Source organism: Arvicola amphibius, chromosome 4, assembly GCF_903992535.2.
Source record: "Arvicola amphibius chromosome 4, mArvAmp1.2, whole genome shotgun sequence".
Taxonomy (NCBI): domain Eukaryota; kingdom Metazoa; phylum Chordata; class Mammalia; order Rodentia; family Cricetidae; genus Arvicola; species Arvicola amphibius.
In genome coordinates this window covers 71042641-71057043 of record NC_052050.1, presented here as the reverse complement: position 1 = coordinate 71057043, position 14403 = coordinate 71042641, and the positions used below count along the sequence as shown (strand labels likewise).

Genomic DNA, 14403 nt, shown 5'->3' with positions numbered 1-14403 from the left:
AGCAATTTTAGAAGTTATTTGGGCTCATGGCTCAAGGGTCTGTCATGGTAGCAGGGTCTGAGGAAGCAGGCAGGCGAGTGGCATCTTCCAGTCTTCAGTTTGCGCTTTCCTTTCTATGGGCCAGGACCCTGGGCCAGGACCCTAGCCCAGGGAACGGTGCCACCCACTTTCTGGATGTGCTGTCCCACCTCACTTAGCAAGATCTAGATAACCCCTCACAAATGTGCTTGGAGGCAGCCAATGCTAACACATAACAAAACTTACTAATATCTCTCACTCATGTTTTATTGCCCCTGTGGCATTTACCCGCAATTCATCTTTGTTCGTGATTTTATTTCCATCGCTGGATCCTGAGGCCCATTAGAGTTAGGAGTGGGTCAGGAAAAGGCACATAGGAATCCCGAATGATGGTGCAGAGTGCAGTCACCTGATCAGGGAAGGAGAAGAAGCACCCCAAGAAGCACCACACACTGTCCTTTCCGTGTGGCACGCATGCCCACGACCTCACCCGTAATTCTAGCGAAGTCAAAGGATTAATAGTACCCACAACAGTAATGCTGACTCCAGAAGGCTCCAGAAACTCTGCGGGATGCACGAGAGGGTTTGCTTCTTTCAGAGACACGTTACCTTGAACCTGTCGCTCTGCTTTAGGGCCGCCCAATCATACTGTGTTCCAAGGATGACACTGAGAGTTCCAAGTTCGCATATAAAACCATCGAACTGCCCCACACGGTCGACTGTCTCCAGGGCATCCTGAGTGTGATTCCGCTCCAGCTTCTCTCCTTCCACTTGGCTGTCCTCCGAGGCTATGATGTAAGTCTAAAATTTGCATAAGCGCAGCAAAGAGAGAGGCAGAAAGCTAAAGTTCCTTTATATCGATGCATTTTTATTTCTTATTGGCATTTGTTCATATTTATGGGGCACAGGGTACCATTTTAATGCATAGATATGTACATTACATATGTAATAGTGAAGTAGCTTTTTCTGTTTTTTTTTTTTAAATGCAACTTTCATTTTTAAGGTTGTTTAGATTCCTCAAGAATGGCAAAAAATAAACCATCATGCAGAGGCAGTGTTGCTCAATCTAGTTAACATTTCATTCAGTTCTTTCTCCTGTACAAACAAATTTAAAAAATTTCAAGCCGGGTCTAATGGAGAATACTTGGAAGGCCAACACTCAGGAGGCTAAAGCAGGGAAATTACGAACTTGAAGCAGCTTATGCTGCATAGAGACTGAAACACAAAAAGAAAAAGCAACAAAGACTTTAATATTGTTATCAAAGTTAAGATTCTGTTTCTCCCCTATATTATTTCTATTAACTTGTTGTGTACGACATTTAGTTGTATAGTATTCCATTGAAATCTTTAGTTTAAAATTTTTATTTTTATGTCTATGTGTGTTCTGAGGGCTTGCAGCGCCCTCAGAGGCCTGAAGAGGGCATCAGATCCCCCTGGAGCTAACATTCAGGGGCTTGGGAGCCACTGATGTGAGAGCCTCACTCAGAGCTTCTGGTGGAACAAGGCACTGAACCACTGAGACATCTCTGCGGCTGCCATTGTATACATGATTTTCTGAACGATTGCTAAACTAGTCTGCTGTTTCCAATTCTTCATTTTATGCACAACACTGCAGTGAACATGTTTGTATGCACATCTTTGCCCCCACATTTAAGATTTATCATTGTGGAGAAAATGATTTGACATTTTGAGACAGCTGACATCGAAATTACACCCCAGAAAAGAGTCAATTTATGATCTCACCAGCAAATGTGTGAGAACACAATTCACTGTGTTTTTTAAAAAAATAGATGCTGTATTACAGGTTTGTTTTGGTTTGGTTTCTGATTTTTTTTTTTTTTTTTGAGACAGGGTTTCTCAGTGTGGCTCTGGCTATCCTGGAACTTGCTATATAGATCAGGCTTGCCCATCTAAAAATTCAGAGATCCTCCTGTCTCTGCCTCTCAAGTGCTGGGTTTAAAGATGTGTGCCACCAGCACCCAGTTACAGTTTTGAGAGACTTATAAACTGTAACAGTAGAAAGAACAGTATCTCAGACACCTAAATGTATATCATCTAATTGACAGTAACTTTTTGTTGTATATTTTTTCTTTTCTTGGCATATAAATAAAATATCCTTTTCTCTTTTTTCCATTGTTTTTATTGAGCTATACATTTTATAAAATATCTTTTTGCAGACCAAGTGGAAGCTCACTTTCTTACCCATCCTCAATCATACTTCATTCTCAGTCTCTATAAAGTAACAGGTCTTGAGAAATTCATGTGTATCTTTCCAAAAATGTGAAATTTATTTTATTAATTAATTTTTCCAGTGCTGGTGGTCAAACCAAGTCTTTGTTTGTTTGTTTGTTTGTTTGAGACAGGGTTTCTCGTTGTAGCAGTCCTAGTTGTCCTGGAACTTGCTTTGTAGACCATGCTGGTTGTGAACTCGTAGAGATCTACCAGCCTCTGTCTCCTGAGTGCTGGGATTAAAGGTGTGCGCCACCATTGCCTGGCTAAATCAAGTCTTACATGGACTGTGCACTCTATCTCTGAGTTATACCCCCAATCCTAATTAATTTTTTGTTTGTTCATTTTATTTGCTTTTTACTGAAGTTGTGTGTGTGTGTGTGTGTGTGTGTGTCTGTGTTTGTGTGGTTTCCTGTACATAAACTTAGGTGATGGCAGGGTGCCCCAGATCTCTTGGAGCTGGAGATACAGGTAGTTGTGAGCCATCTGACATAGGTGCTGGGAATGGAACTTGGCCCTCTGGGAGACCAGTATGAGCTGTTACCCATTGGGCTATCTCCACCCTGCTTGTCTTTCTTTCTTTCTTTCTTTCTTTCTTTCTTTCTTTCTTTCTTTCTTTCTCTCTCTCTTTCTTTTTTTCTTTCTTTCTTTCCTTTTTTCTTTCTTTCTTTTTTTTGGTTTTTCAAGACAGGGTTTCTCTGTAGCTTTTTGGGGCCTGTCCTGGAACTAGCTCTTTTAGACCAGGCTGGTCTCGAACTCACAGAGATCTGCCTGCCTCTGCCTCCCGAGTGCTGGGATTAAAGGCGTGTGCCACCACCGCCCGGCTCCCTGCTTGTATTTCAATAGGCTCTGCTGTGTAGGCCAAGCTGGCCTTAGGCTTGTCTCCCTCAGCCTCCTGAGTGCTGGGATCACAAGAGAGCACCACCACACCTGTGTCATTTTCACAGCACCCACCAAGCTGGTATAAAAGATCTGAATAGCACAACAGGACCCAGGTCAAGTCACGACCGATGTTTACTGTACAGTTAAAGTAAATGCTGTACAGTTAAAGGAAGCTTCTTGCAATAAGGAATCCACTTTCAAAATGTAGGTGTTCAGGCTTGTGGTTGGAGGTGACTGGGAAGAAACAGCATGTTACTGACACCCGTGAGATACTGAACAAATTGCTATGTGATAGGGGCTGGCCTTGAACTTCTAATCCTCCTGCCTTCCAAGTCTGTGTACCCCCATGTCTGTTTTATGATGTGCTGGGGATGAAATCTGTATCTTTACACATGCTAAGCAAGGACTCTATCCACTGAGCTTCATCCTTTGCCTTCCCATCTTTCTTTTTAGGTTGACTTCCCCAGGAACCTAGCCAAGTCTGTCACCGTGGAATGAGAACAGGACTTCCACGACAAGACCATCACCACCTGCAGTCTGATTCAAGACCTGAACCAACTGCCAAGGTGCCACATGGGAAAAGAAGGGGGCCTTCCATGGGTCCCTTGTGCTCCCAGTAGAGCTTGACAGCTTTGACGTGCCTTGTACCCAAGTGCTTTGCTTACAGCAAATGCTGTTTCTGTGTGTCCTGAAGTCACTGAGGAGAAGGAATTGTTTACACACGGGGACCAGAGCTGACTTTCCACTACTGTGCAATAGAGATACCGCTCTCTTCAGAGTAACTGTGAACCTTTTTTAACCAACATTAGCTAGTTTTGAAAGATGAAATATTTATAATGATGATTGTATAGCTTTTAAGTTATTTTTCTAGTATGTGGATTTCTGTAGCCATGGAAATGCCCAGGCTGTGCAGTTGGGACACCCAGTGTGCTGTCTCTGGGCTCACTCCTGGCGAGTGTCATTCATCTCAGTTTCGGGCACAAGGCATGAGCCCTTTGTCTCCTTTTTCCTTTCCTTCCCTCCATAGACTGCTCCCTGTCCCCTGTCGTCAGTGAGTCCCCTCTACTCTCTTCCTATGCCTCCTTTGAGCTCAATTAAAGTCTTCACTTCTTTCAATATTTCAGTATTCTCGGATGGGCTCAAAACCCTCAGCTCTCTGACTTCTGCTTAATCAGATCATGGTTCCTTTTTTAAGCCCAGGCAGCACTTTGGTCCCTGCTTCCTATTCATAGTAAACCAGCCTGAAAAGCCCCATGCAAGAAGGTGGTTTCAAGGGGGCTGTCGTGCTCTGTTTAAAAGCGTGCACAATCAATGTACTATGCAATTTTATGACAATAAAGACAGTACAACTTTCTTTTTCCTTCTTGATTGTTTGGGTTTGGTTAACCTCATCTTCCTTACATCGAAGGGTCTGAGCCATGTCTGGTGGGGACATTCCTATTATTTGTGGTACAGTTTGGATACGAGTTGAATGTGTCCCCCAGTGGTTCATTCATGTGTCCAAGTTTAATCATCATTGGGATTTTATCATTACCTGGCGGCTGAGAAGTCCAAGATCGAGGCTGTTTTGATATGTGGGAGAGTCTGCTTCTTGCTTCCTACCAGAACATCCATGTACCTTCTCACTGTGAAAGAGGCTAGTGAGCTTCCCGGGGCTTTTTTTTTTAGAGCACTGATCCTGTTCATGAGGGTTTTTCACCTTCATGACCCAATCGCCCTACAAAGGCCTGACTTTATGTGTGTAGATGTATATACATGCTCATATGTGTGTGGGAGCATGTGTGTGTGCAGAGGTTAACTCTGGGTATCTTTCTGGACTGCCCTCCACTTTCTTTACTGAGGCAGGATCTCTTTCTGAGCCCAGAATTGGCTGGTTTGGCTAGTCTAGCTACCCAGCATGCCCTAGGGATCCATCCCCATCTCTCCTTCCTAAGTGAGGGGTTGCAGGCAGGCCACCACACCATCCTGGCTTTTATGTGTATGCTGGGGATCCAAACTCTGGTTCTTCATGCTTGCTCAGCAAGCGCTGGATCCACTGAGCCACCTCCACAGCCCAGGCCCCACTTTCATTACCAACACATGGGGGCCAGGGCTATAAACACTGGTTTGGGGAATAGATACAAATCCAACAGACCATGGCAAGAGGTAAATTTTGAGACCTTAATAGATTATGAAACTATTACTCACACTTCACTGAAGGCTTGCCTAATGTAGACCTGCAAGTCAGAAAAAAACAGTTCTTAGAATTTTCCATTCTCTTGTTCCTTGTATTGTTATTGAGTCTAAAATCACTCCGATGTGTCTTTGTCAGTCTTTCATTTCTTAAAATTCTCTTTTTGCTCCTGATGTCCTCAAATATTGTAGCGAAATGCCTTAGGTCTCTTTATTTAATGTTCAGCTCAGTCAAGAAATGCACCCCCTTCAGGTCTGGGAGAGAAAAAGACTAGTTTATGTGTAAGCCCACATGTACCATGTGCATGCCTGGTGCCTATGATGACCAGAAGAGGGCATGAGATTCCCTGTAGCTGGGGTTACAGAATATCGTGGGTATGGTGGGTACTGGGAATCAAACCTAGGTCCTCTGGAAGAACATCGAGTGCTCTTAACCACTGAGCCATCTCTCCACTCCCAGAGTTCTGAAAAATCTCGAACTACTTTGTTATATAGAGTTCTGTTTCCTTTCATCTGACCTCTTGCAAATGCAATGTCTGATTCAGAGCGTGAAGCTTTTTGATGGGGTGGGTCTAAGCATTCTTTCCTGTTGTCGGTCTTGTCTTTTAGTTCAACTAGTTAGGAAATTTGTTTAATTTTCTCTCCCTAACTATATCTATTACCCTATCTACAACCAGCCTACCCGCTAGTAAATTACATCAGGTGTTAAGGAGCACAGGCAGGGATCGGAGACCATACACAGTTATGTTTGTCTGATGTTTTTCTAGTGGTTGGAATGGGTTTATGGAGCTGGGGCGGAAGAGCAATATTCTCCTCACTTCGTTTCCAGGATACAAACCACTGACACTCCTGGTCCCTGCAAGTGTTAACCTTCATCTGATATTAACCTACCTGGGGCAGTCAGTGCCAGATTTTGCATCTGCAAAGATCCTGTGTCCAATGCAATTTGCTGAGATTCTAGCTCTGGCTGCCGGGAGCTGTTTGAGTTGGCCTCTGTGTTTCTGACACGCCCCCATCATTCTGAGGCTGTGTGTATTTTGTAGGTACTTCCTGGTTTACACCACACTGAACTTCAGGTCCGACTTGTGCATTTCCTAACCAGCCCTGATCTACCACATCTACTGGCTCTTGTTCGCTTCTGTCAAAGAATACAGAAGCAAAGACCTGAGCTCTGGGTGTGCTTTCTGCTACTGGGATGTCATTACTTCTAGGCCACCTCACCTGAGACCAAGGACATGTATGAGCATTCAGAATTGCTTCTGAACTGGCTCTTGTCTCAAGGGTGTGATATATTTTCAGTCCCTCTGAAGCCAACAAAATCTTTTTTCTTTTGGAATTTATCCTCTGCTTGGTCTCTCTACGAGGTAAGATTCAGTTTTCTGTTTGACTTTATTAATATTCTCTTCCATATGACCTTGGACTGTCTTGCCTGGGTTCAAGGTAGGCTGATCAGAAGTTTCGTGGACACATCGTGGACACGGTGTTCACGGATAGAAACCCCTAGATGATGTGGGGTGTCATAACGTCAATGTTCTCTTAGAAACCTGTCAGACCTTCAGAAAAGCTGTCTGGTCTTCCAGATGGGAGTCAGGGTCAACCACTGGCATTCTGGAAGATGCCCAGAGGAAGAGGGCTGAGGGCCACAGCAGTCAATTTCGGTTATACAGTCCCGAGTGTCTGCTTCCACTCAGCACAAGCCCCCTCAACTGTGCCTCCATGACACCTCTACACCCTCTGGGTGTCAATAGACCCCAGACCACTGCTTTTTTCAGCCAGTTCAGTCACCTGTGATGCCATGTGAGCCCGTGTCCAACCCTGATGTCACATGTGTAGAAGCCATGAGAACGGCAGCTCTCTGAGCCTTTGAGTTGTCAAGACAGAGGGCTCTTGCTCTGATATGGTGGAAGAGCAGACTGGAACACAGGTGGCAGGCATCCCACAGCAAGAGAAAGATGCTGACCCAGAGAAGAGCAGGATGTGATGAAGAGTAGACCTCTCTCTGGCTTCTCCAGCCCTGGCCCCTGAGCAGATGGTGGCTGAGCCTTGGCTGTCACCACAATGTGCAGCGCAAAAACATCCCAGGACATGTTCTGCTGTGATTGGTGGGATGTGAGTGACCCCTAGGGCTACTGTGAAGGATGAAGAGGTAGAAAGTTATTTTGATCATGGTGTTTAGAGGTGAGGCTTTAGGGGGATGATTAGGATTGGATAAGGTCATTAAGATTAGACACACATATACAAGTATACAGTTTCAGTCTCATACAATATGGTGTCCTGAATTGCCTGGAAACTATGCCAGCAAGAAAGCCATAACCAGATAAGGCCTCTCAACCCTGTACTTTCAACCACGCAGCCCCCTTTCTCTCTCAACTTTGGGTTCCATTCTTCTTCATGTGCCATCCATTTTGCATTTTTTGAGACAAGACCTTTTTTTGGAACCTCAGGATCACAGGATAGGCTGGCTGGCCGGTCAGCAAGCCCCAGGAATCTTCCTGTCTCTGCCTACCTAGGTCTAAGATTATAAGTAGAAGCCAGCATGCCCAGCTTTTAAAATGTGGGTTCTGGGGGACTGGATTCTGGTCTTCCTTTGAATGATCACTCCTGCCACTTCTTTTCTTTAATTGCTGTTGTTAGGGTTTCTAGTTTAGCTCTAACTCGTGGTACCGGGGACTGAAGCAGGGCACTCACCTGCCATGTGCTCTTCATTCTCATCACCGTGGTAAAGTAATGGACAGGAACAACTGAGAGGAGAGTTTCCTTTGTACATGGTGCCAGAGACTCACTCCATCCCGGCAGGGAGAGCCTGGAGGGACAGGGCAGTTGACATCCTAGCATCTGGGAGGCAGAGAGGGGATGCCCACACTGGGGCTTACTCTGCCTTCCCTCTTTTACTCCATCTGGGACCCCAACCTGTGGAGTACCACTCACACTCAGGGTGTGTGTTCTTCCTTTAGACTGTCTTGGGCAGTATTCTCAAAGATATGTGGATGTGTATTTTACAGTTTCCTAGTCACTTCTTAATCTAGTGAAATTCATGGTAAAAAAAAAAAAATTAACCATCACAGTAGGCAAGGGTTCTATCACTGAGCCAAAGTCCCTGGTCCCAGATTTGTTTATAAAATGGCCTACCTCTGGTATTCCCCCCCCCACTCTCTCTCTCTCTTACACACACACACAGAGCTATACTTGTCCCCATTGGTTTGTCTGCAGATTTCCCCTCTACAAAACACTATTGAAAACTGTCCAGTTAGATTCGTCAGCACTGGTAACAGTGTGGGAGAAGAGAAGAAAGATTGGAGAGAATCAGAAAGGGAGGAGAGGGAGACAGGAAGCCAGCAGAGGCATTCTCAGGCCTCTCTTATCACTGCATCCCCTACAGGCTGTAATTACTATTTCTGACAGAATTAGCCTTGGAGGAACTAAAACCTCGCCCAAGGGCGCACTGCTGATAAGAAGAGTTAGATTGGAACACAGACCCAGGAAATCACTCAGTCCAGGGGCTGCCTGGAAGCAGGCCTCTGGACAAATCCTTGCTATCCAGAACCCCAGCCCAGGACTCAGGCCTTCTGTGCTCTTTCCTTCCTGGTAAAGAGGTCGGTGTGGGACAGGGAAGTGGGCGGTGTCTGTCTGTCCCAGCATCAGGATTCTGTAGAGCCAAGAGTCACAGCAGGAGGGAGAAAAGAAGTCAATGAAGGGTGGAATGGAATCTCTGAATGGTGTGCCCAGTGTATTTTTAGCTTTATCCAAAACTGCTGTACTATTCTGCAAAATATATTATTCTGCCTTCCTGCCAGCAGGGCATGAGAGTTCCAACTGCTTCATGTCACCACCAACACTGATATTAAACTTTAGTTCACTAGTCCCAGTGGCTGTGTAGTAATAGCTCACTGCAGATTGATTTCTAGTTCCCTGAAGTCTTGAGGCAGTTTTAAAGGCAATTCCTTCCTCTTGGTACCTGCAACCATGGCCCCAGCCCAGGCTTCAGTTTCTCAAAATGGCCTTTGCCCTAGCCCTCTATTAGACGTGTGGCCTTAAGCCCACTGTCCTTCAAATCTTACAAGTTCTAGTGATCTTTCTTTTTTTTCTTTTTCTTTTTTTTTTCTTTTTTTCTTTTTTTGGTTTTTCAAGACAGGGTTTCTCTGCAGCTTTTTTTTAGAGCCTGTCCTGGAGCTGGCTCTTGTAGACCAGGCTGGTCTCGAACTCACAGAGATCTGCCTGCCTCTGCCTCCCGAGTGCTGGGATTAAAGGCATGCGCCACCACCGCCCAGCTTTCTAGTGATCTTTCTAAAATACATATTGAATCATACTCCTTAACCCCTTGCTTAACACTCTCAATGACAACTCTTTACCTCCACGCCTGGTTCCCACCCTATCACGCTGCCAAGGCTACCAGGTAAGTGTGAAGCTGCGGCAAGGAGGGGCTCATAGGAAGAACAGGGTGGAGAAAAGCTGGGGCCTCACCTGAGGGGTAGCTTCCACCCAGTTCCTCATGGCCACTACCCTTTATGAAGAGAACCCAACAAAGGAGTTTTGCCTTTTTTGGTTTTGTTTCGGAGATCCCCTCCATTTTTTTAGATGACGCAATTATGTAAAAACAAAAGCAAAAACAAACAAACAGAAAAAGACAACCACCCATCCAAAGCCCTTTGACTCAACAAGGCATAGCAGTGAGCTGAGCTGAAAGCAGCCCATATGCTGCTGGTCGGGAAAGCCAGCCCATGCCCAGAATCATGTTGCTCCAATCCCCTCACCTACCCCTCCTGGCAGTTCAGGAGGCTGTGGCTCCCTGGACACAGCACACATGCCTCTCTCCTTTCTGAGCATTTGGTTCGAATGTGTTTCTAAGCCCCAGGCCCAGCACTTTCCTTTGGCTTTCCAGCCTCAGTAAGGGCTGGCTTCCTTCTGCCAAGAATCCTCGCTCCACTGTGTCTCCCTGTCTGGCCAGGGTAATCAGGTGTCAGCGTCCATATATGGAGGTCACATCACACTTTTGGCAGGATCTTTTCACTTGTAGGCCTTGACCAGGATTCTTTGTACTCATTCAAAGCATGGACCAGCATCATTCCACCCCACCCTGTCAGGTCTCCTCAGCTCTGCCTCCGTGTGTCCACCATGTTCCGTAAGTCAGAGCAAAGAGTGGTGTCTGTAGAACGAACGGTCTCTGCCTATGCTTAGGGAGAGCTTAGTGGGGGAACATAGGCCCGATGATTTTTGATTACTTGCTTGGCATTGGGTGGGTGCTGTATAAACAAGTCTTGGATGTCTGGGAAGTGGCGGTCCACAGCAAAGGGGAAGCACCCGTTAGTGTTCTTGAGTGAAATGGTAACTATGCCAGCCAGGCTGCCCTGGTTTTTAATAATGCCAATCATTGGCTCTGTTTTCTTTGATAGTCCCAAAGCAGGTGACTGGTAAAGCTGAGGGGAGGACAGGGGTGGAGAGAAGCCCACAAAATGAACCTTCCTCCGTGTAGCACTCTCAGGAGGTGGAGAGTTTTAAGCAGGCATAAACCACACTCCCCTGGTGACCAAGGTGGGGGTGGCCAAAGGAGGGCTGTGCTGGTTGGGTTCTGTCCACATGACCTAGTCATATCTGCGGGAAGAGAATCTTCGGTGAGAAAATGACTCTGTAAGATCGGCCTATAGACAACTGGATTCCCCAGCCATCCCTAATCAGGTCATTGGGGCTGTATAAGGCAGGAGCCTGAGCAAGCCAGGAAGTGGTGTTCAGCCAAGGCCTCTGCTTCAGTTCCTGCCTGCAGGTTCCTGCCCCCGAGTTCCTTACTTCCTTCAAGGGAGTGACACCTGAGGGCTTTAAGCCGAAATAAGCCCTTTCCTCCCCAAGGTGCTTCTTAGTCACTGTGCTTTGTCACAGCAATAGAAAAAGCAATAAAAGATAGGGACACCATGATTGACTGGATCCCTTTCTCCATCACTGCTCCTCAGAAGTTAAGTATTGCCTCCACCACCCTGGCTCAGTACCTGAAACCCAAGTCACAGGGTTGCAGCTCTCTTCAAGTTCTGCCGAGATCCTTGGGGGCTCCTAGTCTCTTGGCCTTCTATATGCAGGCTACTGCTCCCTGGCGACTCCTTGACATCCCGTGACTACAGCTCTACCACCAAAGTCACCGTTTTTCCAATCCCTCAAAGTCCAGCTCTCAGCCTGTTTATAGCGCTCCGAGCTTTTCCCCAAAGGGTCCAACCTCCCCGTCTCACTTGCAGCCTTTCTATCAAAACTCATAGTAGTCAGCATCCCAAACTCTGTGCTTGCCAAACATACAACCTCAGACCTGCTGGAACCTATCTGAGAACCCGAGGGCTACAGGAGAGGTGACAAAAGCCGCAGTGTCCAAGACCCCTGTCTAGAAGCCCTTCAGCGTTGAATGTCCTCCTGGCCCCCATCACCGAAGCAAAAGTTTGACCCTCACAAGAGTTCCTCTCCAGGCCACACCCCATCACTGATTCACTAGGGTTATGGTCACCATCTTCCCAACCCCCACTCTCTGGACATGTGGCCGCACCCCTGTTATGAGCCCATTCAGTGTGGCATGCGCAGCACACCAGCCTTAGCGAGCAACAGACACTAAGGGCCCGCGCTTCTTCTCCCTCCACCGGGAGGTTCCTGGACGCCAAGGCTTTGATCCTGCCCCGGGGTAGTGTGTAACCCGGCCGGTTCACGTCTTTTTCCAGGCCGTCTCGCCACTAGCACCTGCTGCCACCGAGGCAAAGCCACGCCTCGCCCCTCCCCGGCTCCCATTCTCCATGGTCCACTCTTTCCGGCGCATGCGGTCCTCTGTCTCTAGAGGGCTGGCTCAGGAGAGGGTCTTAGCTTGGCCAGGATCTCCAGCCTACTAGGCACATTTGGCGAACGCGCTTGCAGCAAGCAGCCAGCCAGGCCCGGGAGCAGCCTAGAGGGCGCCACTCGGCACTCGAGTCCCCATAGCCCGCCACTGGCCCCGCCCACATCAACCCTACAGCCACGCCCGGAATGCCCAGCTTCGACCCGCCCCCCTGTCGCGATTGGCCCCGCCTGTCAGACTCTCCTTTCTCTAATTGGCTGGTCTGAGGATCCGTCAGGCTGAGCGCCGCGGTAGCGGCGGCGGCGGTGGCAGCGGAGCAGAAGGGAACCGGACCGGAAGGGTCGTAGCGCCCCGCGCCCCTCACACCCACTGCGGCGGCGACGGGGCGGAGCAGAGCGGGGCGGGGCGGCCGGGTGCGGGCCGCGAAGCTGGGAACAGCCAGAACACATCGCCGCCTGCGTGCCCTCCCTCTGCCTCCGGCGCGGCGGCGCGGAGCCGAGGTGAGCCCGGCGGGCGGCTAGGCCTGGCGGGGCTGCTCGGGCCGCTCAGGGCCTGGGTTGTGGGGCGCGGGGCGTGGGTTGCTCAGTACCTCCCGGTTATCCACGGTGCCGCAGTCTACCACTCGTGCCTGGGCTGCGGACTCGCTGTCTGGCCGGGCCCCAGTAGACCTGCCTGCAGGGATCTGAGGGCGCCTTCCCTCCAGCTGTGAGGAACGCTGCTGCACCTCGCGGCATGTCCAGGAGCCCAAGCTCTGGTCCCCGCGACCTTGGCGGTGACTCTCAACCCTTACCGGCCCTCTGTTTTCCCTTTGGAGAAATGATAGACTGTCTCGGGGTTTGATCGGGGTTGTGTGACCGTCTCAAAGCGCTGGGGCAGAGACCCAGGGCGCACATTTGTGGGCATCTGGGTGGGTGAGTGCTCCCTTGCTAGCATAAGTGTCGTAGGAACTCTCCCTCATCCGCTTTGAGTCCTCTCTCCCTACCCCCCCAGAGCCTTGTCATTCATCTTCAGTGCCCAGCAAAGCCAGAGTGGGCCCTGCCCACCTCCTTTGCCACTCCCTCCCCTCCTCTCTGAACAGAAGCAGAGCTCTCCTCTCCTACTCTCCTCACTTACCTTGGACATGCCAACATCATTTATTTACCTCAGGACCTTTGCACTTCCAGTTTTCCACGTTAGTTGTCCGTAAGACTCTTGTTACCCTGCTGTCGCTCACGGATCGCTCCCTCCTGGGCCTCAGCGTCTTGTTTTTGATGAGGCCCGACCATCCTTTTCCCTCGCTTAGTCACGCTAGTTCATCAGTTTCTTTGATTTTCTTTCTAGCACCTACTCTAGTCTGACGCTCTCTGATTTATTGACTCGTTCGTTGTCTGTAGCACTGTGAATACGGTAGTTGGCTGTTGCGTTCACTCTCTTGGGTAGTGTCGGCTCCGTGAACGAGCAGTAAGACCGTCCCTGCCTGCCTGTTGTGTCTGCCTTGTCCGTTTATGTTGATGGCTTTTAACTTGTGAAGCTTGTTAGCAAACAAACTCCTTTTCTCATTTTGTGAAATATTTTGATGCTTTTTTATCTCTTTCTAATAGCTGTCAGAACAATTCATGATGACATTTTTATGTTTTGCTAAGAGTTTTGCTCGAGCCTCTTCCCACACATTCAGGAGTTATCTACTGAATTCTGCACTATCTAGGTCATGCTTTCTACTGGGCTCTAGGGACACAAAAGAGATAGCAACAGGGTACCTTCCCCCAGAGAGCCCAGAAGCCGCAGAGAGCAGGCTGGCGCGCACACAGTTCTAGGCCAGGATATGACACCTGCTGTAGTGAAGGGTCTGTTGCCCTGGAAATGGAGGACATGGGGTGGGGGTGCTGGTGAGCCTTGAGCAGGGGCAGACATAGAAAATGAAAGAGCAAGATCAGCAAGGAACTTTGCCCCCATGTGGAGCCAGGAATCAGCCCTCCAAAGTAAGTGTGAGGTTGTGGAGTGGTCGAGACCCCCAGAGGTCCGGAACCTCTCTCAGCAATTTTTGTAAAAGCTAGGTTTCCAAGTTTGTATCTGGACTCTGATTTTCAGTGTTGGCAATAGCTAATTGAAACTAGCTACTTGGTGCCAAGCCGTATGCGGACCTCACGCAGCACTGCTAACCTCCTGAGCAGGCCGTGTGGGAGGGAGCAGTGGTGAGGAGCAGGAACAGTAGCCCGAGGCCAGAAGGGCTAGGCCCTGTTCTCCCAGATGCCAGCCAGGTACTCACTTGAGGGTGGCTGGCACTTCACAGAGGAAGAAACAGGCTCACCGTGCTTCAGCAGTCTGCT

General features: G+C 48.4%; 2 protein-coding genes across 2 annotated transcripts in view; both read left to right on the top strand.

The window, feature by feature from the left end:
• Gfpt2 (glutamine-fructose-6-phosphate transaminase 2) overlaps positions 1 to 4422 on the top strand; it is a 45496-nt gene extending 41074 nt beyond the window's left edge. Inside the window, exons 18-19 of the mRNA XM_038327321.1 lie at positions 652 to 813; positions 3583 to 4422. Of these exons, the coding sequence (XP_038183249.1) occupies positions 652 to 813; positions 3583 to 3627 (207 nt within the window). The 3' untranslated portion in view covers positions 3628 to 4422. The remainder of the gene's footprint in view (positions 1 to 651; positions 814 to 3582) is intronic.
• A 7958-nt stretch (positions 4423 to 12380) lies between these two features.
• The window catches only part of Mapk9 (mitogen-activated protein kinase 9), a 44770-nt gene continuing 42747 nt past the window's right edge, over positions 12381 to 14403 (top strand). The window contains 1 exon segment of the mRNA XM_042054834.1: positions 12381 to 12597. The gene's annotated coding sequence lies outside the window, so the exon portion shown is untranslated.